This window comes from Anopheles coluzzii, chromosome 2 (assembly GCF_943734685.1).
Source record: "Anopheles coluzzii chromosome 2, AcolN3, whole genome shotgun sequence".
Taxonomy (NCBI): Eukaryota; Metazoa; Arthropoda; class Insecta; order Diptera; family Culicidae; genus Anopheles; species Anopheles coluzzii.
Genome location: NC_064670.1, coordinates 89,356,739 through 89,383,143, shown reverse-complemented (window position 1 = coordinate 89,383,143; position 26,405 = coordinate 89,356,739). Strand labels below are relative to the sequence as shown.

General features: G+C 45.9%; 6 protein-coding genes across 8 annotated transcripts; 2 read left to right on the top strand and 4 right to left on the bottom strand.

The window, feature by feature from the left end:
• Positions 1 to 1,951: 1,951 nt before the first annotated feature.
• LOC120949486 (uncharacterized) lies at positions 1,952 to 4,547 on the bottom strand. Its single transcript, XM_049611147.1, has 3 exons — positions 4,302 to 4,547; positions 3,104 to 3,278; positions 1,952 to 3,024 (listed from the first exon to the last, which is right to left on the bottom strand). The coding sequence occupies exons 1-3, from the start codon at positions 4,545 to 4,547 to the stop codon at positions 2,477 to 2,479; spliced, it is 969 nt and encodes a 322-aa protein (XP_049467104.1). The 3' UTR covers positions 1,952 to 2,476.
• A 932-nt stretch (positions 4,548 to 5,479) lies between these two features.
• LOC120949485 (uncharacterized) lies at positions 5,480 to 7,641 on the bottom strand. The gene is made up of 2 exons (XM_040366813.2): positions 7,430 to 7,641; positions 5,480 to 7,237 (listed from the first exon to the last, which is right to left on the bottom strand). The coding sequence occupies exons 1-2, from the start codon at positions 7,497 to 7,499 to the stop codon at positions 6,195 to 6,197; spliced, it is 1,113 nt and encodes a 370-aa protein (XP_040222747.1). The 5' UTR covers positions 7,500 to 7,641; the 3' UTR covers positions 5,480 to 6,194.
• A 3,522-nt stretch (positions 7,642 to 11,163) lies between these two features.
• LOC120948835 (solute carrier family 25 member 35-like) lies at positions 11,164 to 12,758 on the top strand. The gene is made up of 4 exons (XM_040365593.2): positions 11,164 to 11,525; positions 11,593 to 11,768; positions 11,874 to 12,009; positions 12,092 to 12,758. Exons 1-4 carry the CDS (start codon positions 11,454 to 11,456, stop codon positions 12,626 to 12,628), a joined length of 921 nt encoding a protein of 306 aa, XP_040221527.2. The 5' UTR covers positions 11,164 to 11,453; the 3' UTR covers positions 12,629 to 12,758.
• LOC120948833 (solute carrier family 2, facilitated glucose transporter member 3-like) lies at positions 12,739 to 16,299 on the bottom strand. 2 transcript variants are annotated; one of them, XM_040365589.2, is made up of 7 exons: positions 14,814 to 14,924; positions 14,629 to 14,733; positions 14,371 to 14,531; positions 13,665 to 14,286; positions 13,375 to 13,587; positions 13,211 to 13,313; positions 12,739 to 13,135 (listed from the first exon to the last, which is right to left on the bottom strand). In XM_040365589.2, the coding sequence occupies exons 1-7, from the start codon at positions 14,829 to 14,831 to the stop codon at positions 12,879 to 12,881; spliced, it is 1,479 nt and encodes a 492-aa protein (XP_040221523.2). In that variant the 5' UTR covers positions 14,832 to 14,924; the 3' UTR covers positions 12,739 to 12,878. The 2 variants fall into 2 exon arrangements, with proteins under 2 accessions (XP_040221523.2, XP_040221522.2); XM_040365588.2 differs by lacking the exons at positions 14,371 to 14,531; positions 14,629 to 14,733; positions 14,814 to 14,924 and adding exons at positions 15,858 to 16,123; positions 16,195 to 16,299.
• Positions 16,300 to 16,594: 295 nt separating this feature from the next.
• On the bottom strand, positions 16,595 to 22,734 carry LOC120948834 (solute carrier family 2, facilitated glucose transporter member 3-like). 2 transcript variants are annotated; one of them, XM_040365590.2, is made up of 7 exons: positions 21,848 to 22,734; positions 19,874 to 19,978; positions 19,351 to 19,511; positions 18,644 to 19,286; positions 18,359 to 18,571; positions 17,268 to 17,370; positions 16,595 to 17,201 (listed from the first exon to the last, which is right to left on the bottom strand). In XM_040365590.2, exons 1-7 carry the CDS (start codon positions 21,938 to 21,940, stop codon positions 16,942 to 16,944), a joined length of 1,578 nt encoding a protein of 525 aa, XP_040221524.2. In that variant the 5' UTR covers positions 21,941 to 22,734; the 3' UTR covers positions 16,595 to 16,941. The 2 variants fall into 2 exon arrangements, with proteins under 2 accessions (XP_040221524.2, XP_040221525.2); XM_040365591.2 differs by lacking the exon at positions 21,848 to 22,734 and adding an exon at positions 20,610 to 21,324.
• Positions 20,224 to 24,602, top strand: LOC120951986 (sugar transporter SWEET1). Its single transcript, XM_040371024.2, has 6 exons — positions 20,224 to 20,286; positions 23,205 to 23,584; positions 23,656 to 23,733; positions 23,811 to 24,037; positions 24,107 to 24,282; positions 24,367 to 24,602. The coding sequence occupies exons 2-6, from the start codon at positions 23,508 to 23,510 to the stop codon at positions 24,496 to 24,498; spliced, it is 690 nt and encodes a 229-aa protein (XP_040226958.1). The 5' UTR covers positions 20,224 to 20,286; positions 23,205 to 23,507; the 3' UTR covers positions 24,499 to 24,602.
• Positions 24,603 to 26,405: the final 1,803 nt, after the last annotated feature.

Here is a 26,405-nt window from a genome sequence, read left to right as displayed (position 1 = left end):
AATGAATTAAATCAACACTGTTGATTATCAAATAAAACATAGACATGCGCACTGCACAGCAGTTTAACGGCCCTGCCGCTTACATTGTTTTGGGCTGGATATTGTTTACGCACAAAGGGCGATGCGTCAATTCATCGGACATCGCAAATGGCATTTGATAATATTTTCTTTGCTTTTCCTTTTTCGGATTACTTAAATAATTATTGTTAGCGAGTGTAAAAGAGTTGATAAGTTATATTGGATATTAAAAAGATTAGTCTGTTACAGAGTGATAGAAATTGGTAGACCCATGTAGCCACAATGCAGGAGCGCTGCCGTAAAGCAACTCACGACCCTTAAAGCAGCTTCAAAGTACGTAACATTATATTTACCATTGATGTTTTACCAACAACTTACTTTTGTTCTCTTTCTTGTTTAATTTGATAAAATATAGCCGGTCAATCTGTACGGGCCGGTATCGTCGTACAGATGTCACATCGTAGGACTTAACAAAATACCCGTCATGGGTTCAAGCCTCGAATGAACTGTTTCCCCATACACTATGGAATGACTATCTTGCTATGGGGGGGAATCAATTAGTCACTGAAAGCCAAGCCCTCGAGTGGGTACAGGCAGGCATTGACCGACATCGGTTGTTGAGCCAAAGAAGAAGAAGTATCTGTACGTCTCCAAAATTGGCCGTAAAGGCAAACGCATGTTGTGCTCCCAGCCCCGGAACTTGTAAATACTTGGAACTTGTTCAGTCAGGATCATTTGATCGGTTGGTAGGATGATGGGTGAGTTTTCGTCAAGATCTTACCCATAAGAAATTGCACCTAAAAAATAGTCTTCTCTTGGATCCTTCAAATTTAATATGAAGCTTAGCGATGCAGGACATTCTTCTGGAGGATGGTCAGGGGTGGATTAGGCTCTGAATTAGAATTTCTCATACAACTTTTCGCTCAATACTTCAGAAAGGCCTACGTGTGACTGACTGACGAGCCAGATCATAGATTCTGGAAATTCTATGACTTGATCTTAGCTAAATGCTGCCAGATATCATCTTAGTCGGTAATTATTTGATCATTTTTGTTCCAAACCCACTACCTTTCTGACGGCAATACCTGCATATACCTGCAGATTCAACTAGAACTTTCACCATCTAGCCGCTTCTATGTGACATCTTCCATGTTAATAGCGATTACTTGCTACGGTATTGCCTTGCAGTTTATCTCGGTTGTCCTCATCAAGTATAGACAATGGGTGCCCAACGGACAGAGAGATAGCGAGCGGCAAAATCCAGTAATGGCTAGGACCTGCTTTAGGCTACGAATCCACTTCTGTCGCTAAGATCGCTTGCCCGTCGTCCATGGAATGACCAGTAAAACAAAGACCCATTTAAAGTGTGCTAGAATTGGAGCAAGCTTGGTCATCAATAGGCACCGCCCAGAAAACCGGAATAATCTATTGTCCTTCACCGGATTTCGCATTGTTTTGCAGCATCCTATCATGTTTTTTTAGCCCATTTGAAAAAGGATTGATCACCCGTGTTGCTTTTCCCACTCAGCCGTGGTGTGTTTTGGTACGTTGACTTCAAGGAATCTATTATGCAGCAAAGATAGCGGCTCAACTCAAGCGCGATAAGAGCTTGGATCCAAAAAAACACCGCACGTTATCAAAATAAAGTATTTAGATTATTCGTCCATTCATTCTCTTCTGTCAGCTATCGTTGGGTGATAGTTTCAAAGCAGCAGGAAAGTCCTGAATGGTTTGTAATCCTTTTCCAGAAGCAACTGCACGCCCATTTTCGTACCACGTAGCGATAACAAACGTGACTCAATGGCGTATCATAAAATGGTGGCTTTTTATCAGCCAAATTAAAACCGCGTAAACAGATGAAAATCAATGTTGATGACATTACTGAACTAGTTACGAAAAAAACACATGTTACAGAAAAAGAGTAAAGCAATGGTTCGTTTTTAAAAAAGTACATATTCTATATATTTCAAACGTCCATAAACATTACCTTACAAAGCTAGTAAATATTTACAAATCCACAGATTCTGAGAACCCTCACTGCACTCGCGAACCATCACGTTTGATAACAACTTATCACTGAAGCCCGTTGCCGGTAGTAACTATCGATCGAGTTGATTCGCGCTTACACTACCTTACTGTATAGTGTATCTCGATATAAGGGCTCGATATTGTCATGGGCAGCAACAGTAGCACCGCGTGTAAACCGCAAGCCTTCCTGCAGTGACCCGGAAGCTTACGAGCTGCCGATTACACTCCTTTTCCTCTATCACTGCACCATATTTCCCCACGTTGGGCAAACAAGCCTATCATCATTGTACTGAATCATTGCGTCAGGCATTACGTAGTAACCGATTGGGGCTCGAATCAATCGGCACACCCTGCTGCACACACTTGAACCAATCAACCAGCCACGACATTTGTCCACTTTAGAGCCCGTTTGTCGATTGGCGCACGACCTTCACAGCACGGTGACGTAGCACCGGTCGGTAGCGTCATGCTCTTGAACTGCGGGCGTGCTGGATACTGCAATCACCGCCGACACTGCGTCACTTCCTTCGCTAATATCACTAACACGCACTGACCGCAGGCTGGGCGATCGTGCTTGGCGTACCGCCGTCGTCGTCGGTGTTTCGATGATGTACTCCAGATTGCTGGCCAGATCGTCAACGCTCCGTGCGTGATGGGCACCATCGATGCGAGTATCGTACGGGATGATGAATATGCTGTCGTTATCCTTCTCGAACACGAGCGAATCGTAGCTGGGCGGTGCAAAGTGATGGTAGGAGGGGGCCGGTGTCGGCGGTGGAGTCAGCTCGTTGGACGATGGTTTGCGCGACCGGCAGCGGTTGTGATCGGCACAGGCCATCACCAGGAAGAACGATATCAGTGCGATAAAGGTGGCCAGGTACCATACGATCGTAATAGCGTCCATGACAGGCGTATCGGTAAACAGGACCCGATCATGTGTCGTCGTTTTGATGCTCTGCTGCGTGGTGGTGGTGGTATCTGCAGGATGGAAAAGGACCATTAACGTCTCGAACCGGAATGTGTGCGTGTGTCTCTGTTTTGGTAACGATGCACTTACCTACTAAGGAGAGATCGTCTTCGGTGACCGTGGCAGCAACGTCGTCTGTAGTGGATTCCGTCGGTCCATCGACCCGCTCCGGGACCGTTGTCAGCTGTCCCGCTGGTTCCGCTCGGTCCGGTAGGCTCTGCACCTTTCCGGCCACGAAAAGTGCTAAAATGCGAATGAAAAAACACCGTCAGCAAGGGCACGGCGAAAGCATGGATTCGTTTTTTGCGCCAGCAGCGACCACCTTATCTTATGGCAGGCCAAACCGAGCTTAATGCAGCGATAAGCAAATGCGTATTCGGGAAACGCTTCTAGCTTAAGGTGTACTACACCAGATAAAACCACACAAAACCGTCTAGCGTAAGCACCGATGAGTTTGTTGTGCCAAAAATGTGCCCGAGGAACAGCAAACTCATCGGTGCTCTGGATGATGGTGTACGTGATTGCCCTTCTGTTATGTTTAAACACTTTTGCTTTATTTAAACACTTATTAAACATACGATATAAATAAAATACATAATGAACAAACACTTTAATCGTATACTGTATGGGCCGCGCACCAGCCGCACCGAGCGCCCCTGCCGAGAGCTCCTGCTCGATCGGCCTTCGTGCACACTCTCCCCGGCGCTCGGCACACACTAAGCCTTGCGCGCTTAGTGTGTGCGACAGTGTGCGTGTACACACTGTCGTCCCCCTGGACGTTGACCGGTGGCAGCACAACTGCCACGGCAAGTCCAGGGGTCGGCACGCACGGCTGCCCACAACATCTCCCCCTTTATTTATCCGGAGGGGTCGAACCGACACGTGATATTCCACTGAGGGAATACGGATGTGGTGACACCCTCCGGCCGTTACTGATGACTACTGGGGATGCTGTGGCGCGGACGCTTCTGCTTGCCCTACGGCTACCGGCACCCGTTTCCGCCCCGCCATCACCTTTAATCGCGCTCGATCATCATCGGCTACGATTACTTGCGGCGGCGGTGATGCTGCGTGTACCTGCGCCTTTCTCTGCCCCGCTATCGTCCCTTTGCTCCAGGTCGGCGATGACGATCTTGTAGCGGCGGTGCTGAAGATGAACCACGGGCGGCATAGACTCTCGCCCTTCTCACGAACGAAGCTGTAGCCGGGGCGGCATGACCACCTCGCCCCCATTCCAACCTGCGATGCTGCTGTTGTTGATCCTGGGCGGCATGGACCCTCGCCCTACCTTTACACGTTCCTGTTGCTGTTGCTGCTGCGCTCTGCTACTGATTCTGATGCTAGGCGGCATAGACCCTCGCCCTTCCTTTACACGTTCCTGCTGCCCGCTGAAGCTGGGGCTGATGCTGATGATGCTGTTCCAGGGCGGTATGACACCCTTGCCCTCTTGGTCACGATGCAGCCAGGGCGGCATGACCCTTCGCCCTTCCTTTGCGCGTTGCTGTTGCTCGTAGTGCTGTATCCAGGGCGGCATGACACCTTCGCCCTCTTTGGACACTGTGGCTGCCCCCGGGGCGGCATGACACCCTCGCCCCCATAGTACAGGGCAGCACCCGGGACGGCATGGGTCCTCGTCCCTTTTCCACACTGCATCCAGGGCGGCATAGATCCCTCGCCCGCTGAAGTTGGGGCTGCAGCCTGGCGGATGACGCTCTCGCCTATAGCCCAGCAGCAAGGCGGAAAGCTTCCTCGCCGATGACGCTGCCGGCGTTGCTTGGACTGCAGCCTGGCGACCTTCACACGTCGCCGAGAGTGTGCAGCGCTGCCCATGCTGTCCCCTTGATGGGACGGCATCCGGGGCCTCGGTCTTGGCGGGGGCGGTCCGGCGGAGGGGCGGTGTGATCCAGCAAACAAAACAATTCATTCGTCCGCTCCGCCGCCTCCGATTGACAGTGGGCGGCCGATAATAGTATTTTTGTTTAACCTAATAAGAGCACCTAGAGTACGCAAATCTACGCGCAAATCTTATCGCCGACGAGTCAGTCGCCTTTATCAAGAAAAACAACCCCGTAAAGCAAGATTCCTGTTACGCCACACCACCTGGGTTTACGACGATGTTGCGTACCGGAGATGAAGCGCCCGGGCGATAAAGAGAGAAACGGAGCTGGACGCTATCTTAATTAGCCCAGACAAGCCCCAATGACATATGGGACACACAAGATCGCAACAGGATTTGGAAACACAATTGCGAACGCGCGCGTGCCGTGCTAGTTTTTTGGGGCAAAAGACAATCGCGATATGCCGCGACACCGTAGACAAAGAATCATCCTGGACCAATCATCTGGAGCTTGTTTTTTTTTGGTGGACAGAAGCGATAAGATATCGAAGCCAATGTATACCATCGGGGGAAGAATTGCAGTATGCACCATTTCGGCCGCAGCATAGATGCAAAACGATTCGTCAAAGTCAAATTTGTCACCACTTTTGTTTAGTGAGTAGGTTTTATTTTCAAAATAACACTTCATCCACGCCCAGGTTCCTTAGATCAACAATATTAGGCAACGCACAAAACGGGCGTGTAGTAGAGCAAGATCGCGGGAAGTAAGGGTATGATGAGTCGTGGTATGCGGTAATCGACCCACCACGCGAATATTTAGAGTAATAAATAGATCTAAAGTACGGTTCTGGCGCGTTTCGTCATACCCAAGCAGCTGCTGCTGGTCAGTTTTTAAATCTATATATACGTAAATGCCGACACATTTACTAAACGCACGCTCGGCCTGGCTCGCTCGAGGAGATTCCGTCTCTATAATCGATTTCGCTACAGAAGTAGTCATAACCAGATTAAGTAATGCTGACTCACGAATGCGCAAAACATTGGGAGATTAGATTATAATACCGTCTGTGGTCGTGGACGAAACAATTTGCGCGCGAATTTTGGTTTAATACTAGCAGGAGTGTCCAGCCTTCTCACCTTAAACAGCTATAGTAATTTTCATCTTCGTCGTAGTCGTCGTCGTACGGTCGGGTCGCGTCATGATTTCACTACCTCTAAACACCCCTTACGAACAAAATTCTATCCTACGTGATCGTAACGTTTTAAAGCTTATGTACATCAACAGCGAGCGCAACGAAATGCGAGAGTGGACGCTACCCCAGGTTGTGCCCGGGACAGGACGCGTTACTTCGTGCGGTCCTCTTCCGCTTCCCGGTCCATGCTGGCAGACTTCGGTATGGTGGGCGAGGTGGCCGCCGAAACTGTCGTCGGCCCGGAAGTGCCGGAGGCAACTGCGGTGGTAGGAAACAGGGCATCGTAGCTGGGCGGCAGATCCTTTTCCTCCATGGACGGAGCGGACGGTCGCAGATCGTCGTTCGAGGAGCCGCGCAGTTCGATCGAGTGTAGGCCAGCGACAATGTTGCCGCCCCGACCGTGCTGCTGTGCGCGGCCACGCCCGGTGCGGTTGACGTGATCGCGGCTACCGCTTCCACCGCTGCCACCGTTACCGGCGCCACACAGCGGCACCCACTGGCGGCTCTTGTAAAGGCACAGAAAACAGGCGCAAAAGATGATGGCCGTCAGGATGAGCGACACGAACGCGGTCAGCACCACCTTCTCCTTGTTGTTGCTGACGCTCAGTATCTCGACCGGTTCCTGCTCGCAGCTCGGCTCGTCGATGCAGTTCGGACAGTTAATTGTACCGTCGTTGGCGAACGATTTGTGTATGCACGATTGCGCCCCGAACGGATCACACCGCAGCTCGTCCTTGCTCCCGCTGCACTCGCGCTTTTGCGTCGCCACCAGCTGTATGTACAGCGAGTCCTCCACCGTTGGCAGCGGGGCAAAGTGGTCCAACCGTATCGTTATCTTCAGGTAGGACGGATCGGCGAAGCTTCTTGGCACATCCTTTGGCGTGTAGCAGAACTTGACCTTCTTGCTGTTGCTCTGCTTCACCGTCACCGTGTCGATGCAGACGCCCTTCGCGTCCTGGCGCATGTTCAATTTGCGCACTGTCAGGAACAGCCCGTGGCCTGGCAGCGCCTGCAGCGTGAATTTGCACTCGCTGTAGCGCTTGAAGGAAGACGAGTTCCAGCTCTGCCCGTACATCACCCCCGTGCCAAAGTCGGGCATCAGTCGGACCAACTTTTTCGAATCTAGCAGAGAATCGAAATGGGCTAACAGGGAGTAGCGCCGCTCGTAGCATATTTCGGAGCTAACCAAATCATCTGCAAAACGAAAAGAGCGCATCCATTAGCTTGGCGAACCATATTGAGGGACAATTTATACCCGTCTCGTTGGCCCTTCCCCACACATTCCCCTTTACCCAATCGACGAAGCGATGCGTCAACAACGTCGAGAAGCAAATTGCTGTGCATGCGTGTCTGTGTCTGTGTGTGTTTGTCGACGGGGGTACTTACATTTCTCGTAGCCTATTCCGTAAGCGCCGCACAAGGCCACCAGTAGAACAATTATTGAATATTGCACCATTTTCACCTATAGTCGAAGGTTACTGCTATGTAAAACCTATATTTTGGCCAACAGGCGGAACCATTTCTCCGTACGCGACGAATCTTTGTGCGACTTATATTTTAGAATTTTCCACTGACAGCTTGTTATGACTTTTTGCTTCGTGCCAGAACAAGTGCACCAGGCAGTGTGGCCAGATTTTATTACGAGTTTTGGTAGGAGCATCAACATTTTGTCGGTAGTTTTCGGTATTTTTTGAAGAGCTCCCAAATGCCACAAATCCATTAAACGACCACTAAACGGGTTCTAAACGACTCAAGCTCTCAACCTAAACGGAATATAGAAATACTTCGTTTAGCAGACGGCAAAAGATTCATGCATTCTAAAAATAGCAAAAAGCTGGTGACGCCATCTGTTGGCGGGATACCTAAGCAGTGGAGCTTCCTCGCTTGGAGGAGAGTTTTCTCATTCCTTCTATACTGTTGTATGGTTTGGCATTGAAGTTATGCATCACTAGAACAAGAACGGCGATACGATTGTTTAAATACTAAACTCCAACGTAAATCACCAGCACTGAAGCAAATGAGATTTGAGTAATGGTCGTTGGTGTTGATACCCACGTATCTAACCACACGACCATATAGATTTTTGCTCAGAAAGTTAGAAGGCTATATATAGCACATGATAAGATGAAACTTATCGAAACACCCCAAATGACAATCCAGCCTGCTCTCACTATGGCGAGCTCAATGACAGCTGCTTCAATCCATACTGAGAGGCTATCATCGTTTCCTCCTGCGTACTGAGCAAGCTTGTTTTTTCCCCTCGCTGAGGCGAGATGATTTTGTTTGTATGGTGAGCAAATCTATCGCCGAAGATTGCTCTAATGAGATGATCAAGCAACAGCCGCTCACATGATGAAATCATGATGAGGTCGGATTTTGGAGTGAGTAAAAATTTCTTCCCCACATCGAGCCGCCATTGTGTTGTGGTTTTAGGAGAACATTGGATCATCTACGAATTGTTTACATTTGTAAAACGTGCAATAATTGACCGCGGTCTACATTTCTCGATTCTTTTGTTGAAACAGTATATCAAATATCCCAAATCAGTTAAAATATAGTGAAATGTTGTATCGGACACACGATGCTTTGAAGAAAACGTGAGGGCAAACATGGGAAGATGATGAACATTGTCCCTTACTGTTCCGGGCCCGACGGCCAAGCCGACCGCGAAGGTTTCGGTCGTTCTGGAGTGCTTGATAACCGTCTGTTGCCACGGAACAGAACGTCCCGGGCAAAAGGGTTTCGGGAGCGTCAACGGTCCAACTCTATTTCACCAAACTAATTTCAGTATTGGCCTACCAGGCTAGTTACCTCTTTTCCAAATTAAATTGGGAGGTCTATGCCGTGGAAGCGCCGCTACTGATTTCGTAAAGCGCCGTCGAGAAGGCAATCGTATTCGCCCTGGTTTCACCCGGGAGAATCTTAACACCAAATAGAGAAACGCACTCTTGAAATGCTGGTGTAAGACTAATTTATTATAACTATTTCCTCCTTTTATACTCTAAATTACAAGCTATCATAGCCTACTAAGAACAAAATATAAATTATTTAATTATAAATTCAAACAGCCACCTTTGATGTGGTCGCTGCGCAACACTTACTAATAGTTGATTTACAGCCTCTTGGTAAGTGTAAAACACCCAACAGAGTGCTGTTGTCCATGTTAGAAAACGTTTTTAAATTGCAGAGGGTGATTCTTTCTCCGTCACAGGCATCAACAAAACATGAAGCAGCGTTTAACGATGAAGAAGATACCCAGTTGTGCGATAACCATTAACGTTGAAAATCAAGAGGAATACATGGATTGAAAATACTTAAAGAGAATACGCATTGAGTCGAATTTAAAACGGAAAATAATGGTCTACAAAATGCGAAAATAATGGCAAAGGAAACGAGTGCGGCTGGGCCGCAATACCATCCAATATTTCATGAAAGGCCATGTTTTGGATTGCCATGATTGTTAGCAATGGCGGATTAAGACGAATGGAGGCCCTAAGCGGTCACACAAAAGTAGAGGCTCGGTTGAAGCGTCTAGTAGGGGATTGTATCAAATATCCCAACCAGAGAAGGATTGAGTAGCAATTATGCTTGTGAGCGGATGGTAGGTGCCATTTTTGGGGCCCCTGGCCGACCCAGATGTTCGACGCTTAAACAACTAAATACACATTAAAACTGAAGGAAATACACATCTAATCAATTACTTTAAAAAATAATATAATTGTATTGATTCGTGATGTATTTTGTAGTTTTGACCTGCATGCACAATTCTAAAATATTCCTATGAATCACAGAAAGGCATAAAGCCTAAAAGCCTGCCTTATAAGCTTGAAAATTACACGTGACAATGAACCCTAAAAAAGCTGAATAAAATCACGTGCTTTTAATGGTTTGTAGTGTAAATTGATTGACAGAGCCAGCTGGCCACATGTACATAACATGTGCTGTTTTGCAGTGTTCTTACATCCTCCGTTATTTTCAAATTCATCCATGCTTAGAGAGCGTACACTGCTTTTCCACTGCTAGTCATATTGAAATTGCTTTAGTCATAATTTGCACTTGGAGGATTTATACATTCTGTTTTCAATTCTTTTCTTCAAATCCTTTTTCTTTGTCTAGCTTGGATCCTAAATCAGCAGCTTCCATTCAAAAAGAATCAAATTTAGTTTCCACAATTCACGAAAACAAAATTCATTACTTGCACTCTCCATCGTTTGCTCTTCATCATTCCTTGTTGTTTCTTGAACACCATGCAATCATCAAAGGCAACACGATATCATCGTCAATATTTTCACTTGTGCGTGGATCTATTTCTGCTTCAAGGTTCGATGCGTCTACTAGTGCCTTTTCAACGATCCAAATTTCGAAGCCTTCAATGGTTTACATGTTTAATTGAGATGTTCTGACTTGATGTACTGCTGATCAAATCCAACCACGGCAGTACAACAAGTCAACAGATGAACTGAATAGAAAGGAAGAGTCAGAGTGTACTAGGGATGTAACGGTGGAAAAAGTGAAAGAGGGGAATACCTTTTTTTCGCCATGACTACCATGACGATGATTGCACTGATTTTCCCCTTCCTTTTTTTCTCACAACACGCTGCTCATAGTGAGATCGCTTTCGTCTGAAAAGCGGAACGGAAAGCGACTTGCATCAAATGTCAACCCGATTTTCCGTGCTGAAATTGTCATCCGGGACATTGCAAGAAAATGACAGCAATTTAATAATAAGTTGTAATACGCCATCTATTGAGCAGACCAATGAAGCTGTGGAGCTTTCATTTTTTTTTTCTATGGATATTCAATTTTCTAGTCGTTTAAGCTTAATCTGAGGCGCTTGGGTATTTAATTCTGACTGTATTCATATAGAGTTTACTGCATTAAATCAGCTGAGAAATGGTTTAATGACTTCTCGATCAGTTTTATGAAAAAATCTATGATTCGGTATAATAAATCAAAAATCGGTAGTTTTAGCGAGCTCATCTGTGAATCGGTACACACATAAAAAATGATAGGAATACAGATACATTTCTGGTCACTCTGCACCAGGGATGGCGAACGGTTGCCGCAGGTGTTTCTATACTTTGACATTGCCAGAATGGTTCGTTTTGTTTTTGTTTTATTTATTTTTATTGTTAATACAAATACGAACAAATATCGGATCTGGAAATTTAGGCTTAATAAAGGGAAATTGTATTATTTGCGTTACAATCGCAAATATTAACCGACGTGATTAACGATAAAACTAGCGCACAATTTCTTATCAGCACAGCTGTGGATCGATCTTCCCGTACGTGTAGACGCTGCTTCACCACCAACCGGCGACAGAGCGAGAGAATGTAAATAATTACACAAAGTTGTGTTTAGTTGCGCAAAGCCCTCGAAAGCAATCTCTTCTGCTGCGAGGATCACGATGGACGGTACGGATTTCCTGCTCGGTGGCGTCGGCTCGATGGCCGCAACGTTAATCACGAACCCGCTGGAGGTAGGACCGGGAATATTCGGGATCATTTTACAAGAAAATATATTGAAAATCCATCGCGCCATTTCAGGTGGTGAAAACGAGAATGCAACTGCAGGGCGAACTTGCGGCGAAGGGAACCTACCACAAACCGTACCGGAGCGTGGTGGACGCATTTATAACGATCGCGAAAAACGACGGCTATGCAGCGCTGCAGAAAGGGCTGGCACCGTCCCTGTGCTTCCAGTTCATACTCAACTCGTGCAGGTATGGTATTGTGAAATCGCATGGTGCGTGCACCACAGCACACACACACGCACCTCGTGGTCGTGATCGTTGAAAATGAACGGAGGGCTACATCGTTTAGATTAGATTAGGCATATACAACACGGCCAACAAGCACGGATGGACCAAGCAGAGCAATGGCAATCAATCGATACTGAAGAGTGCCTTCTGGGGCGCTGCCGGAGGATTCGTCGGGTCGGCTTTGGCAAGTCCCTTCTTTATGGTAAATGATTGACGGGAATGCTTTGCACAGCGTAAGACAAAATTAATTTATTTCTTTTCCCCCACGTCTCGACGGTCTCCAGCTACGCACACATCTCCAATCACAGGCCAAGGCAGAAATAGCGGTCGGTTACCAGCACCAGCACAGCGGTATGATCAGCGCTATGAAAGACATTTTCAGGAAGCACGGTGTGCAGGGCCTGTACCGTGGCGTAGCAGTGACAATGCCACGCGCCTTGCTCGGCAGCGGTGGTCAGCTGGCCGCATTCGGTTACACGAAAGATTTCCTCGTTCGACATCCGGTTAGTGCACAGCAAAGCGATACGTTTGTGTCGACTGTCGCCGGCGCGGTCGGAGGCACGGTAATGGCCATCACGATGACACCGCCGGACGTTATAGCGACACGCCTGTACAACCAAGGAGTGGATGCCAAGGGTAGGGGGATTTACTACAACGGGGTGGTGGATTGTTTCGTAAAAATACTCAAGGCGGAGGGTGTGGCCGGGCTGTACAAAGGCTTTTGGCCACACTACATGCGAATTGGGCCGCACGCAACGCTGGTGTTGCTATTCTTCGATGAACTGAAAACGATGCGCAGGAAATACTACGAGGCTAAATAGTTTGCGCGGTCGGACGGCCACGAAAAGACTTTGTTACTTTGTGTATTTTAGCGTCTAGCAAATAGTCGGTAGCTAACAGTGTTGAAAATGTTAAACCAAACAAAAATAACCATGTTTTCTGAACCATTAATCAGTTCCAATTGTTGTTTATTTTTAAAAAATTTTATCGTTTGGGTGCATTTTTAAAGAATTATTTTCATTTCAGCGCATTCTGGTACGCTTGTTTTAGTTTTTTTGTAACTCATAACAATTATTCCTTAACTCTGGAACGAAAACCGTGCGCTACCTTCGGGATCACATCGGCCACCTCCTTGCCTCTCGTCTCGGGAAGGTAAAATTTAATCAAAACCGTCAACAACACGCACGTGATGGAGAAGGGAAGAAACACAAATGCGCCCCATATGTTTTGAAGCGTTGGAAAAGCCATCCCAACGATGAAATTGCACCCCCAGGAGGAAAGGCTTCCCAACGCCATGGCCGTTGGTCGAGGTCCAAGATCGAAAAGCTCTGAAAACAAAAAATGAAAGAAAGTATCGCGAATATTTGAAATATTCTTTCTAAAGCGTAAAATGTTCGCTTTACCCGAGCCAATGAAGAAAGGAATAGGTCCGAGACCGAATTGATAGAATATTATGTACATTAAAATGGTTCCAATACAAACGTACGAAAACCAGTCAATCAGGTGCTGTAAAAATGATTGAAATTTATGTTAATTTTGTGTAATTGTTGTACACTTTAATACTCACGATGAAATGTATAGAAAGGGTAAGAACGAAGAGAATGATCGCACAGGAAGAGCACGAAAGCAGACATAAGGTTCGTCTGTTGCAACGAGCCATCAACAGCGGTCCAAACAGCGATGCGAACAGATTCAAGCAGCCAACACCCAGATTAGCAAACTTGGCTGCCTGCGAGCTAAATCCAACCGATTCAAAAATGGACACTGAGTAGAAAAACACCTGGAAGTAGGAAAAGGAACCAATCAACATTTAATTATCTGCCAAGGGCAGCGCCAGAATGGATGCGCGATACGCACCGCATTTATTCCCGACAGCTGCTGGCCGCCCTGAAGAGCGCACACGAGCACTAGCGGCAGGGTGAGCGTTGGATCCCGTACCACCGACCAGAGCGATCGATTCGCTTGCGGTTGGCCATCTTCCTGAGCCGAGGGACCGTTTTGACCGTTGGCGCATTCCATCTGCAGCTTAATGTAATCGTCCCCGATCGTGTGCCGCCCGAAAAGCTTCCGGATGGCGCGCAACGACCCGGCCTGATCGCCCTTCACACTGTACAGGTACTTGGGACTTTCGGGGATCCAAAAGTAAAAGGCGTAGCAGAACAGATTCAGCACCGCAAAGCAACCCAAAGCATAGTGCCAGTGCTCTTCCGTCCCGAGCGCCTGCTCGAGGCTTGCGACCTGCGCCACTACTACCCCGGTGGTAAGCCCCAACGGACACAGCACGCCCATGGCACCGCGCAGTTTGATTGGCGAAACCTCCGCCAGGTACATGGGGATCACACCGGTCGTCAGGCCAGATGCCAGCCCGACCAGAAGCCGTCCGAGCAGCAGCAGTTCCACCGATGATACGGCACGGCAGCAAAGGAAGCATAGTGCACCGCCGGTGAGTAGGAGTGCGCAGCATAAGAATGATTTTTTTCTAGTGTTAAAGAGCGTATCGAAAAAGGGTGAAAAACACAAACGTGAAGTACAGAATGCGATGTAGAAGTCTGCAGTAGATCACCTGCCATAGGTTGTGGCTATGTAGCCGCTGAAATGGGAGGTAATAATTCCACCGAGTAACACTGTAGACACTATTACGGACCACACGATTTGGAGTGCATTGGCTGTAAGCTGTACTCCGTAACGGTCAACAAAGACGGTGCAGAGCCAGTCTTGGATGAGCTGTGATACAAGCGTTACGAATGTTAAAGTGTGACGTCACGTTTCTTCACAGCAAATACGGCAGGGTTTGGAAGTAGGTGGGTGGAGGTGTACTAACTTTAGCTGGTGCATTGATCGAGCTCACTTGATAGCCGGCGGCTACGGACACGGAAAGGTTCACTATTACACCAAACCAACAAAGGCCCCATGTCCATCCAGTGTCCTGGGAAGGTAAATGTTTCACCACAATTCGAAATTATGTCCTAATGTCGATACCAGTGGCCTCCAATCGTCAATACCTACAGGAAGCTTCAGTTCCATCCCGAGCGGTGTTAGCTGACGAGACACAATGGCCGGAATGGGACATGCGTAGACTAAAATTTTGCCATACCAGCACTTCAAATCTCGCACACTCAAGTAGTGCCGCGATCCACAACGGAACCCTTCAAATATTTACCAAAAGACCTGCCAGACGAAGAATACTCGACATTTTTTTTTAGATAAAGGCGTTAAAAGTCAATTTCAACTTTGTAACTTCTGCCTCCCATGCCGTTTATCACTTGCGCATTGTAATTATTAAACATTTTCCAACTGCAATCGTTATGTGCAGTGCTGCCGTGATAGCTCGATGCTCATTACTGATAATCAATGAAAGTATGTCATGTAATCGGAACTCCACATGCGAATGCTTGATTCAACCGGGATACTCACAAGCTTAGCTTAAAGCCGGCACAAGCATAATCATGCTTTTTTTCTGGTTGTGAACAGTGCTGCCAAATGCCACTGTTTCAGTCACCAAACACTCATGATTGGTGATTGGTGGACTTATCACATGCTTGGTGACATTTTGTTTATCACCCAACTCTTGATCACTCACTTGGTCACGACATTTTCTGTCGGTGATAATCACGACATTCTTGGAATATATTTGGCGAGTGATGATCAGCGACAGAAAATGTCGCGACCAAGTGACTGACCGAGAGTTGGTTGCACACACTGTCACCAGACATGTGGTCGCATCAACTGCTTAAGTCTCACCTCTGATCATCACAGTAGAGCTCATGACGCTAACATTATTTTGTTTCACCCGGAATTTGTCATGACTATGTCAGTGACACAGTAAAAAAATCATTGACATAGTGACTGACCAAGCGATGGTCGCAAAAATGTTTTGAAGCATGCATTTATCACCCCAATTGTTTTGAGTAACACCTCTGATTATCACAATTGAGTACATGACGCTGACATGGATTTTGTTTCAGTCAGATTTGTTTTAATGACATTGACAGTGACATTTTGCAGCACTGGTTATGTGAGCTTGTGAGGTGGTTTAAAATCGAAACGTACCTTCCATACTTATCCGCCAGATAGGCTCCTTGAAGTGATCCAATGACGCCACCAATCAGCGCAATCGAAATGATCGACGCAATGATCGCGCGCAGTGAATTATCCGACAGCAGCACGTTGTACCTTCGATAGATTGTCTCATTGCTCCAGTGCTTTATGAACTCCGTGGGCGCATTTATCACCCCTATGTTGTAGCCGACTGGTATCGATGCGCCCAAGCTAGTGATTGCACCGAGTCCGACCAATCGTAACGTCCAGCCGGATTCCTGCAGCGACCGTGAGTGTATTTGAATTTAAAGTGAAACACAACACAGCTCCCCAACTACTACTTGCTAACCGGCAATGTCAGGTCCATTGTTCTGCTCTGCGTGAGCTCTGCGACGACTGGCTGCGACGACACTGACTTAGGACGGAACAGGATTGTTGGGCAATAGCGCATCATTTCACGCATTAGTCGGTTCATAAGGAAGTAGCGATGAATTAAACAGATCATTTTGTAGTACTTTCCTCCACGCTGCGGCTGCGTAAACCGTCAGCAGGGATTCGGATAAAATTTACAGCCTCGCTAACAAACCGGTCTTTGGTGCGGGTGGTACGCGAACTGTTTCTTATCCCTTTTTAGTCTGTGCTATGAGATAAGTGGAAAAGGTGCACAGCACCACTATGGGCTAATATTTACCATGCAAAAGGGTAGACATACGATGTGTGTGTACAGTGCACTGAACAAATGGTAAGCGTTTTGGTTTTCTTATTCATTCTTCATTTTCCATTCAGCTCCCCTGTATCGTGTAACAAATCTCTTTTTTTGTTTTTTTGTTCATTAAAAATAACGCTCTTCTTAAGCTAAGTACTAGTATACAATGCTAAGCTTAGGATAAACGGTTAAGCCACTTTGTTTTGTTGTTTTTTTTTGTTTTATCCCTCCATTATCCACTCCACCAATCTTTGTCTTTGAGCAAGTAATAAAAATCACAACATGTTTCTGTGTAGCTTTCGGGGCTGCTTTTGTTTTGTAGGTTTGTTTGCTTTGTTTTTTTGTTGTTGTTTTAATGTCATTATTGCTGTGGGCAGGACTGCGGCAACACTAAGGCACTAGCGGCTTGGAGCTGAATCCTTTAGCGACCAGCGGTACAATCTGCGAGATGTGCTTGCCGCGCGTTTCGGGCAAATAAATCCTCAGCAGTACCGTCAGCGCAACGCAGGTGAACGCAAAAGGAAGGAAGACGAACGCTCCCCAAGCACTTTGTAGCGTGGTGAACAGCATGGCCACGATGAAGTTGCAGCCCCACGAGGCCAAGCTGCCCATGGCCATGGCTGCGGGCCGCGGACCAACCTCGAACAGTTCTAAAAATGCAATGGAGGAAAGTTAAGGAACAATTTTTGCAAAAATTTACTCCAAGCATCTCTTACCAGAGCCGATGAAATAAGGTATCGGTCCAAGTCCTATTTGGTAGAAGAGAATGTACAACAGGATAGCGACGATACTTGCATAAGAAAACCATTCCACGTCGTCCTAAAACATAAAGAAATAAAGATATGCAATTAAACCTATGCACTGCACTGTAGTGATTAGTGATGGGAAGAACGAAGGTTTCGTCGGAATCGATTCCGGATAGTAGGTTCGGCATCACCATAAGAATAGACGATTGGATCCAATGATGTATTGATAGCCGCAAAGAATTAAAATTTACTTGTAAACGATCCATTCTCATGGAGATTCTCAAACTGATTTCGCTTTTGAAGCTCTTAGTTCTTCTTATTTCAATTCAAGAACTGATTCTCATTCCGGAGCTAATTCCAATTCTGGCGTCAATTCTGATTCTATTACCGGAGCAATTCCTAGGTTCCTAGCGATTCCTAGGTCGATTCTAGAGACGATTGTGATTCAACTCCGGAATCGGCTTCGGAGTCAACTTCGGAATCGACTCCGGAGTCAACTCTGGAATCGGTTCCGGAATCGGAATCGATTTCAGCATCGAAATCGGCTCCGGAATTGATTCCGAACACGGAATCGCAATCGCGTAGGTTCGATTCCGAGCTCCCACCACTATAAGAAAAAATAAGTTTTCGTTGGAATCGATTCCGGCTAGCTGAAAAGTTTTCTGGAATGGACTCCGGATAATAGGTCCGGAATCCGCTCCGGAATTGGAATTGGCTCTGGATTTGGTTTTGGAATCGGCACCGGAATGGAAATCGGCTCCGGAATCGGAATTTACTCAGAAATAAGAATCAGCTTAGAAACGGAGTCGGTTTCGGCTTCTCCATAAGAATAGGGGTTTAGGTCCAATGTTGCAAAGTATTGATAAGATTTCGGAGGCGATTTCAATTCCAGAATCGATTCCGGAGCCGACTCCGAAATCGACTCCATAATCGACCCCGGAATCGGCTCCGGAATCGACTACAGAATCGACTCCGGTATCGGAAATGACTCCGAACACGAAATCGTTTAGGTCCGATTCCGAGCTCCCACCACTAACTGCACTGTTTTGCTCAATACTTACAATAAAGAATACGATGAACGTAAGGCAGAACAAAAACAACGCACACATCGCACAGGATAAGAGGGCCAAAAAGCGACGGTTGAATTTTGCCATTAAAATTGGGCTAAAGAACGCAACAAACAGATTAAGACAGCCGGCACCAAGGTTTGCAAACTTGGCGTCCGTTGAGCTCAGGCCGACCGATTCAAATATCCGAACGGAATAGAAGAAAACCTAGAAAAAAAAGAAACCTTTAGTAAAACGAACAGAACCATACATGATGGCACTCGCGTCCTCTTGCCCTACCGCATTGATTCCGGACAGCTGTTGGCCACCTTGTAAGGCACAGACCAGCACCAGTGGAAGCAGCAACGTCCGATCCGTCAGCACCGACCAAATGGTACGTTCTTTGGGCTTTTGCACTGTACTCTGCCCATCGCCGCACGATTCCTCGTCGTTCTCCGGCGTACACTCCCGACGCATCGCATCGATCTGCTCGCGCACATACTCGTCGCGAACCTTTTTGCCGGCGACGCGTTTCAGCTCGTTCACCGCCTCGTCCTGCCGCCGGCGAATCACGAACAGGTACTTGGGACTTTCCGGCAGCCACGGATACGGTACGAAGAAGATCACCACCAGGATGACGTAGAAGCTGAGAGCAAACTGCCAGTGCTCCTCGGTGCCGAATATTTCCTCCAAGCTGATGATCTGCCCGACCACCACCCCACCGGTGACGCCCATCGAGCAGAACACGCCGAGCGCACCGCGCAGCCCTAGCGGGGCCAGCTCGGTCAGATACATTGGAACCGTGCTGGTGGTCAAACCGGCGGCCAATCCGACCAAGAAACGGCCAGCCATAAGCAGCTCCACCGAGCTGAGCGTCTGGCAGAACTGGAAGCATACGCCGCCGACAAAAAGCAGAAATCCACACAACAGGAAGGATCGTTTCCTGCAAAAAAAAATACAAAAATTAATGACAGCAATTTTAAAAACATACTCTTGAAGCCTCCTACCTGCCGAGTCTGTCGGCAACCCATGCACCGCCGAGCGATCCAATTACACCGCCAACCAAAAAGATGGACACAACCGCCGACCAGAACGTCTCCAGGTTGCCCTCCGAAAAGACGCTCTCGTACGTTTCGTAAATCGTATCATTGCACCAGCTTTTAATAAACTGAAAAGTGAGAGAAAACGGAGTTTGTTTTTAGAACAGTGCTTTACATTGTCCCGCCAGCACGCTACGCAACTACGGTGGTACTAATGGAAATATAAAACTGAAGCGCTTACTTCCGGTAAGCACAATTGCGCGGACACGTTTGCAATTTTTCATTGGCGTTTCAGAGGGAGGGAGTTTGCGTGCGTGTGTGTGTGTGTGGCGTATGTCCCCGCGCTTCCCGGTGAGCTGCAACTGGTTCGTAATCGTAAAATGACAAAATCTAGCAATGTGTGCGGTTTTTCCACTCCCGTATGTTTGAGCAGCTGGTTTTAATGTTGCCGTCAGGCGTTTACCACGTAGCACCTGGTGCGTTTACTCACATTTGCCGGTGCATTTATGACGCCTATATTGTAACCGGTTGGTACTGCTGCACCGAAGGTAGTTGATAAACCGGCAGTAATCAGCCAAAACGTCCATCTGGTTTCCTGCAAAACAATGAAATAAATACGAGAAATGTTATTAGAGCAGGGTTACACATATGTAATCTGTTAATTAGATGGCATGTTACAGATAAAAGGCTTCAATGGTTGTATATGTACTACAGGCGCTGAGACCGTTTACAAGACAACCAATAAAGGCCGCATTCAATTGTTATCTTGCTTATGATAAGATAATCGATAGCTGGCTGTATATTTCGGTGGCGTTGTCCCGGATTAAGCGAAGATAGGCTTCGTAGTTCATTAAGTGCTTAAGGCTCAGTCGGAAAAGATGGAGGAGTAAAACTTTTCGTGTGGTTTGTAATTAAAGTTTCGTAAAATTATTCAACTGCTTATCAGCTGCTGTAAGCCGTCAAGCGTGCAATATCAGGTTGAAGGCTAAAAACAAAACAAACAAAAAACCGTAGTGATTATTTTAAAGTGTTCCTCAGACACATCCAACAAAATGAGTGTGGCATCTTCGATTCGGTTGATTTGGGGAAAAGATTAGTTATCAATTTTTTTTGTTCTTCTTATCGAGAGGAAAAACAAGTTCAGCTTGGAAGGACAAATGGCCGATTTTTTGGAGCTTCGTATTTCACTTCCCTCCACAAGGCTAACTATCATCCTTATCACTCACTTCACGGTTCTGTTGCGCCGGATCAGCACTGAAAGTCATTTTTTTCTCGTCGGCCGTTAGTAATTCTTAATCACCTAATTATACGCTAATTATAATGCTCGAACAACGCGTTTTAGCCGTGATATTTGATGCCCTATCTTCACATCCACGTGGCGGGTTGCGCCCCCCGTTAAGTGAACCGTCGAAGCGTTCGGCCCTTAAGCAACTAATCTGGACAGCACAACGGCTTTCGAGGCTATAATTCCCGATTGCAGGATCGACGAACATCGGCAATCCCTCCATTATTATCGACAATAATGTTGCCAATTGTGTGTGTGTGTGAGTGATAATCCATTATCGACGGTTTTATTGTTAGGGCGCGTCCGATCATCCGGACGTCACCGCCGATTGCCGATTGTTCGCGTACCGATTGAGATGCTTTCGGGCAGGTGGCGTCCCCAGTACAACAACAACAACAAATCCATGAGCTGCATCATAATCAGCTATCCAAACAAACCGGTTAGATTTGAATCATCCACGCTACGGCTACTGCCTGGAGCGTGTTTACTTTTCGCGCGTTTTGTATTGACCGCCGGAGATACGAACACCGACGACCGCACCGGGGAGTGGTTGGACAGGCCATTCGGAAGTAGATTTTCATTTCCGTCAACAGAAACACGCGTGTCGGCGGCACATGGTGAACCATAATTGGGCTATACAGCAAACCATAAATAGTTTGCCTCCACGTAAAGTGTGAACCCTCCCAACCCGGTCGTTTGATGTTGCGGCGCAGCCGTGCGTCTGTGCATCGTCTGGCGCCGTCCGTCAGCTGTTTCTGCCGCATTCATCATTTACATCAGTAATAGAGAGGGAGGGAGGCTGTAATACGGCCATTCCCTCCTCCCCCCCCCCCCCCCCCCACCAACCAATTCCCTTTAATGCACGCTTTCACGAACGCTTTTCGCAAATGCCACACACTTGATTCGCGCGTTGATCTCTCTTTCTCTCTCTCCTTCTCTCGCGCGCGCTCTTGGGTGCTCTTTTCTCTCGTGTCTCGATTTCACTATTTTTATTCCACCGTCTGCTGGCCGATCGGGGGAAAGAAACGCATTCCTACCGCCGCCCTAAGCTCGCGGCGGCCGTGACCATACCCGTACCCGTGTTATGAAACCGAGGGATTAAGTGTATCGGGCGGTGGCAGATAAAAACGGGTAATGGTGTTTTGCGTAGAAAAAAAAAAAGACCACCAGAGAACCAACCTTGCGCGCGTTGGCGTTTATGTGCGGTACAATTTTGGGCTCCCGGCCGGGACTGTAGAGAACGCTTGCTTCCTCATGATCGGACGGCTCCATCGTGGGTTGTTTGAGGTAGAGAGGGTTAGAGACGTCGTTCACTAAATTCACGCCAGGCACGCGCTACCACCAGCAGAGAACATACACTCAGCAGCAAAGAACTGCACACTATAAGCTAACAGAAACACTTTCACCAACACAAACTGAGTGTGCACAACCTTCGGCATTTAGCAAACGTGTATAGAGCGTAGTTGCACCACACTCCCCGTGAATGCTGCGCCGTGTTCACTGTCGAAAGCGCCTTAACCCTCCGCTCATGTGATCTACATGCAAATGAGGTAGAATTTCGGCGGAACCCCCTGTTAAATGAGGCGCTCCGGCCAAACCGAACCGAAACGAACCCAAACGCACAATCTCTTTATCACTCGAACTAGAAACGCCAGTGAGGGTTTGCCGCAGCAAACACAACACTGCGCGAGCGGGATCGATTGGGTTTGTGTGGGGTGGTTTGACACATGGGACAACGCAACACTGTGCGCAGGGATGGTGATTGCTAGAGCGCGGCCTAATGTTTACATCACGCAATCGCATCGGAAGAGGACGGTCAGACGTTAGTTTGACAGAAAGGCACAAAGTAAACAATAAAATGCAAGAAACAGCGAAATGGGTTAGTGATGGGAAAAATGATGTCTTCATCTGAATCGATTCCGGATAGTAGGTCCGGAATCAGTTTCCGGAATCGGTTCCAGAATTGGAATCGGCTTTGGCACTAGCTCTGGAATTGGTATCGGAGTTTGCTTTGAAATCGGAGTCGGTTTCGGCATTTTTATAAGAATAGGCATTCCATAATCCATTCTCATCAAGACTCCCGATCTGATTTCGGAATCGGCTCCGGAATCTAATACGGAATCGGATTCGATTCGGGAATCAGCTCGGGAGTCAACTTCGGAATCGGCTCCGGAGTCAAGTCCGGAATAGGCACTAGAGTTAACTTCGGAATCGGAATCGATTCCAGTATTAGAATCGGCCCCGAAATTGATTTCGCTCTAGAGTGATTTGACTCTAGAGTCAACTTCGGAATCGGCTCCTTAGTCAACTCCGGAATCAGTTCTGGAGTCAACTTCGGAATCAGAATCGGCTCCGGAATTGATTTCCAACACGGAAACGGAATCGGGTAGGTCCGATTCCGAGCTCCCACCTGCACAATGGATACAATTTTGCCCTTCTATTACTATTCTTTCATTAGGTTGAAATAAATGCAAATTTCTGTAGTTTTTACTGAATAAAATGTTTGCTTCTTGTTTTAATTTTATTCCAAGTAAAGAAGTGCTCTGCCGTCAACTGTCAAATGCGGTGGAAATGGACCAACCGGGCGCAGTTAGCAACCTATCTGTACACGTACCGTTATTTGTCAAAAACACGTCTGATTATAAACAAATTGCTCACGTAGCGGATGCGATCAAATGGAAATTGTCCATTTTCCATAATTTATCGAAGCCAAGGGTATACAAAGCACGGGGCATGATTGGTCGCGTGTCGAGGCGGTACTGCTGTTTCGATGGAGTGTAGAAAAGTCCGATTGTGAGCCGCAACTGAGAGGTATTAAGCGTTGTTACCGCGTCAACAAATGGACGGAATTATGTCCAAAGGCAGCCTTGCCAGCCTGGCCACGGTTGCAACGGTTCTGCAGTTTCTTACTGGCACGTGAGTATGCTTAGGAAATAAACCAACCATTGCATTGTTATGAAAACTTTCTTCTTTGGGTCCGACTTCAGTGTGATTTGTAATCGTTACATTCGGAAGAAATCAACAGGAGACACATCAGCCTTCCCCTTCATATCCGGATTTCTTTCGTAAGTAAACTACGCCGTGACTGTATCCACTGTGTATAATTGAATTTGAGTGTAATGATTTGCCATCTGTGTTTCAGCTGTTTCATGTGGCTCAAGTATGGTGTCCTGACGGAGGAAAGTACTCTGATACTGGTCAACTTTATCGGATCCGCACTGTTTTTCTCCTACACTGTGGTGTTTTTCATATTCTGCGTAAACAAGCGGGAGGTGATACGCCAAATGATGGTCATATCCTGCATCATATTGAGCGCCACGCTTTACACCTTATTCGAGACGGACGATGAGAAGTCGATCCGTGTCATAGGTAAACAAAACCACCGACCATTTGGTAGAAAGATTTTAACTTTCCATCTACTTTACATGCCTGCTTTAGGTCTGCTTTGCTGCTGTTTGGCGGTTTTGTTTTTCGCATCACCGCTTACAATGTTAGCACATGTCATCCGTACCCAGAATACGGACAGTCTTCCTTTTCCGATCATTGTGGCATCGTTTTTCGTGTGCTTACTTTGGACGGCCTATGGCGTACTTATTGGTGATCGATTTATACAGGTAAGAAAAGCTCGCTGGTTAGCTAATGATGGCCGGAGTTCTCTCAATTATGCCACTGTCATTGTTTATTCTATTTCTTTTTAGATTCCGAATCTTCTCGGTGGAATATTGGCTGGAATTCAGTTGACTTTGTATGTGATATACCCGAAAAAGAAAGCTTCCTTCAGCGGTGGACCGCGGTATTCACCTCTGGTATCAGAAAACCCAATTTTGTAGTATTCCTATGGTATAGGTAAGCTAGGTAAGCATGGGCCAGTGCGTATTGTTAACATTATTTGGATTAACGCACCAGTTAATACAATTTAGTTATTAAAGTAAAACATGTTTCTGTGCTATGCTGTTATCAACTCATCCGAACACCTAGTTTTATTTGTTACAAAGAAAGAGCAGAGATTATAGCTTCCTTATTTAATGTTATACAATTTATCTCTAGGGTAAATTATTTTTTGTGCTGTTAGAAACTGATCTAATTGATAATCGATCTAAAAAAATTGAATATGCAATGTTTTCTGATATGATTTCACCTATTCAACCAAATCCTCGCAATTACAAATTTTGAACAACTTGTTCAACAAGTACTTTCAATCGGCATGATTAGCCACAGTTCAGTTACACATTTCATATCTTTTTTCATATTCTCATATCAGCCGGTTATATCCGGTGGCTGCTTGCCACAAATATTTTTCTCTGATAACGCATGATAACACTAACGAAAAAAAAATCCAATACGTGTTCGACATTAAATTGATGTTTGCACAGTCTGTTCGCAACTAAGGCACATCGCAACAGTGACATTCAAATTGGAAGGTTTTTTAGTCTTTTTTTCAATTTGACCTATTAATGACTGAATGAATGAATGAGTTCTAACATGAATTTTTCATTGCAATTTATTTGGTAGCTGACGAAATTTGGCCTTTAAATGGGATCGTGTTATAGCGTTCAAAACTTATTTTTATGGTACCTACAAATGATTAAAATTGAAGTTAGATCAATTAACTTTATTGAATTTTTCAGTACTAAATAATTATTTTGTTAGATTTAAACGGTTAATTCCAGATACTGAATTCCAGATCGATAATTTTAATTAAAATAAAAAAAAACTACGTTTTGCACTCGTACGTGACAATTCGCTAGAGGTGATATGCACTCATATTGAATGGAATTGTATTGTATTGAATTCCTTGATGTACTGATTACAGTGGAGCGCCGTTTATCCGGGCACCTTTTATTCGGCTGTCCGTTTATCCGTGCTATTGAAAAATGACGGTTCAATACAATGGCGACATTACGTGGCGAAGAGAATATTTGAAAAAAAAAGGTTAGCAGATCACATTGTTGTAACATAAAACGCTATAATTTACGGCACATTTCGAATATTCCCATTGGAAAAAACATAAAGTTAGTTAGAATTGGCTAGGTTTTACCAGAACATAATATAAACTTAAAAAAAATGCAGGAATTTGTGATAAAATATATACTTTGACTCATTATTCGTGTTATTCGGTTGAGTCCTGATGAGCTTGGATAAACGGCGCTCCACTGTATTTTTATAGGGGCCATCCATAAATTACGGTACAGTGGCACGGGAAACCTTGAAGTGCCATGTTTTATGATACTAGGAGGTCGTACAAAGCTCTCATTTACTATATAATCTAATTTAATATGTCCTTTAGGGAAAAATAAATGATATATAGCCTACATTTGGCCCCTCCTGATATATGTTGTGGGTGTATGAATGAATAACATGAAACTTTGATCATTATGATTTTGGACATTTTGCATTATCTGCATTTTTTTTGTTATTGTTCCAATTCAAATAGTCTCTTTGAATAGAATGCACTCTATTGCGTGCATAATTTAGTTTGGTTTTGACGTTTTAATGTGGTCAATGTCAGTTTGATAATGATTCAATTAACCTTCGTTTCTATGACCAAAAATACACCCTCATCTTTATGACCACCTACCCGGGTAGGTAATACATTATATAAGGGAATTTGTATTTTTATTAGTCAAAAAATGTCTTATTTAACTTATTCTATGCAGCTATAATAACAATACTTCTTTTTAGTTTATAAATTTATGAAGTATGGCTTTTAGTTACATAAATTGAATACATAGCAATT

Bases quoted from the DNA above. Each gene is read 5' to 3' on its own strand.
- LOC120949486 (XM_049611147.1), bottom strand. From the start codon at position 4,547: ATGCCGCCCTGGATACAGCACTACGAGCAACAGCAACGCGCAAAGGAA. The intron at 3,279-4,301 runs GTAGGGCGAGGG...CCTTGCTGACGG, and splicing joins AGCAACAGGAACGTGTAAAG to TGTTTTTTCATTCGCATTTT. The intron at 3,025-3,103 runs GTAAGTGCATCG...TCCATCCTGCAG, and splicing joins AGACGATCTCTCCTTAGTAG to ATACCACCACCACCACGCAG.
- LOC120949485 (XM_040366813.2), bottom strand. From the start codon at position 7,499: ATGGTGCAATATTCAATAATTGTTCTACTGGTGGCCTTGTGCGGCGCT. The intron at 7,238-7,429 runs GTAAGTACCCCC...TTCGTTTTGCAG, and splicing joins CGGAATAGGCTACGAGAAAT to ATGATTTGGTTAGCTCCGAA.
- LOC120948835 (XM_040365593.2), top strand. From the start codon at position 11,454: ATGGACGGTACGGATTTCCTGCTCGGTGGCGTCGGCTCGATGGCCGCA. The intron at 11,526-11,592 runs GTAGGACCGGGA...GCGCCATTTCAG, and splicing joins TAATCACGAACCCGCTGGAG to GTGGTGAAAACGAGAATGCA. The intron at 11,769-11,873 runs GTATGGTATTGT...CGTTTAGATTAG, and splicing joins TTCATACTCAACTCGTGCAG to ATTAGGCATATACAACACGG.
- LOC120948833 (XM_040365588.2), bottom strand. From the start codon at position 16,299: ATGATGCGCTATTGCCCAACAATCCTGTTCCGTCCTAAGTCAGTGTCG. The intron at 14,287-15,857 runs GTACGTTTCGAT...CTTTAACACTAG, and splicing joins CTGGCGGATAAGTATGGAAG to AAAAAAATCATTCTTATGCT. The intron at 13,136-13,210 runs GTAAAGCGAACA...TTTTGTTTTCAG, and splicing joins TCCTTTCTTCATTGGCTCGG to AGCTTTTCGATCTTGGACCT.
- LOC120948834 (XM_040365590.2), bottom strand. From the start codon at position 21,940: ATGGAGCCGTCCGATCATGAGGAAGCAAGCGTTCTCTACAGTCCCGGC. The intron at 19,979-21,847 runs GTTGGTTCTCTG...ATTGTTTTGCAG, and splicing joins TAAACGCCAACGCGCGCAAG to GAAACCAGATGGACGTTTTG. The intron at 17,202-17,267 runs GTAAGAGATGCT...TTGCATTTTTAG, and splicing joins ACCTTATTTCATCGGCTCTG to AACTGTTCGAGGTTGGTCCG.
- LOC120951986 (XM_040371024.2), top strand. From the start codon at position 23,508: ATGGACGGAATTATGTCCAAAGGCAGCCTTGCCAGCCTGGCCACGGTT. The intron at 23,734-23,810 runs GTAAGTAAACTA...TCTGTGTTTCAG, and splicing joins TTCATATCCGGATTTCTTTC to CTGTTTCATGTGGCTCAAGT. The intron at 24,283-24,366 runs GTAAGAAAAGCT...ATTTCTTTTTAG, and splicing joins TTGGTGATCGATTTATACAG to ATTCCGAATCTTCTCGGTGG.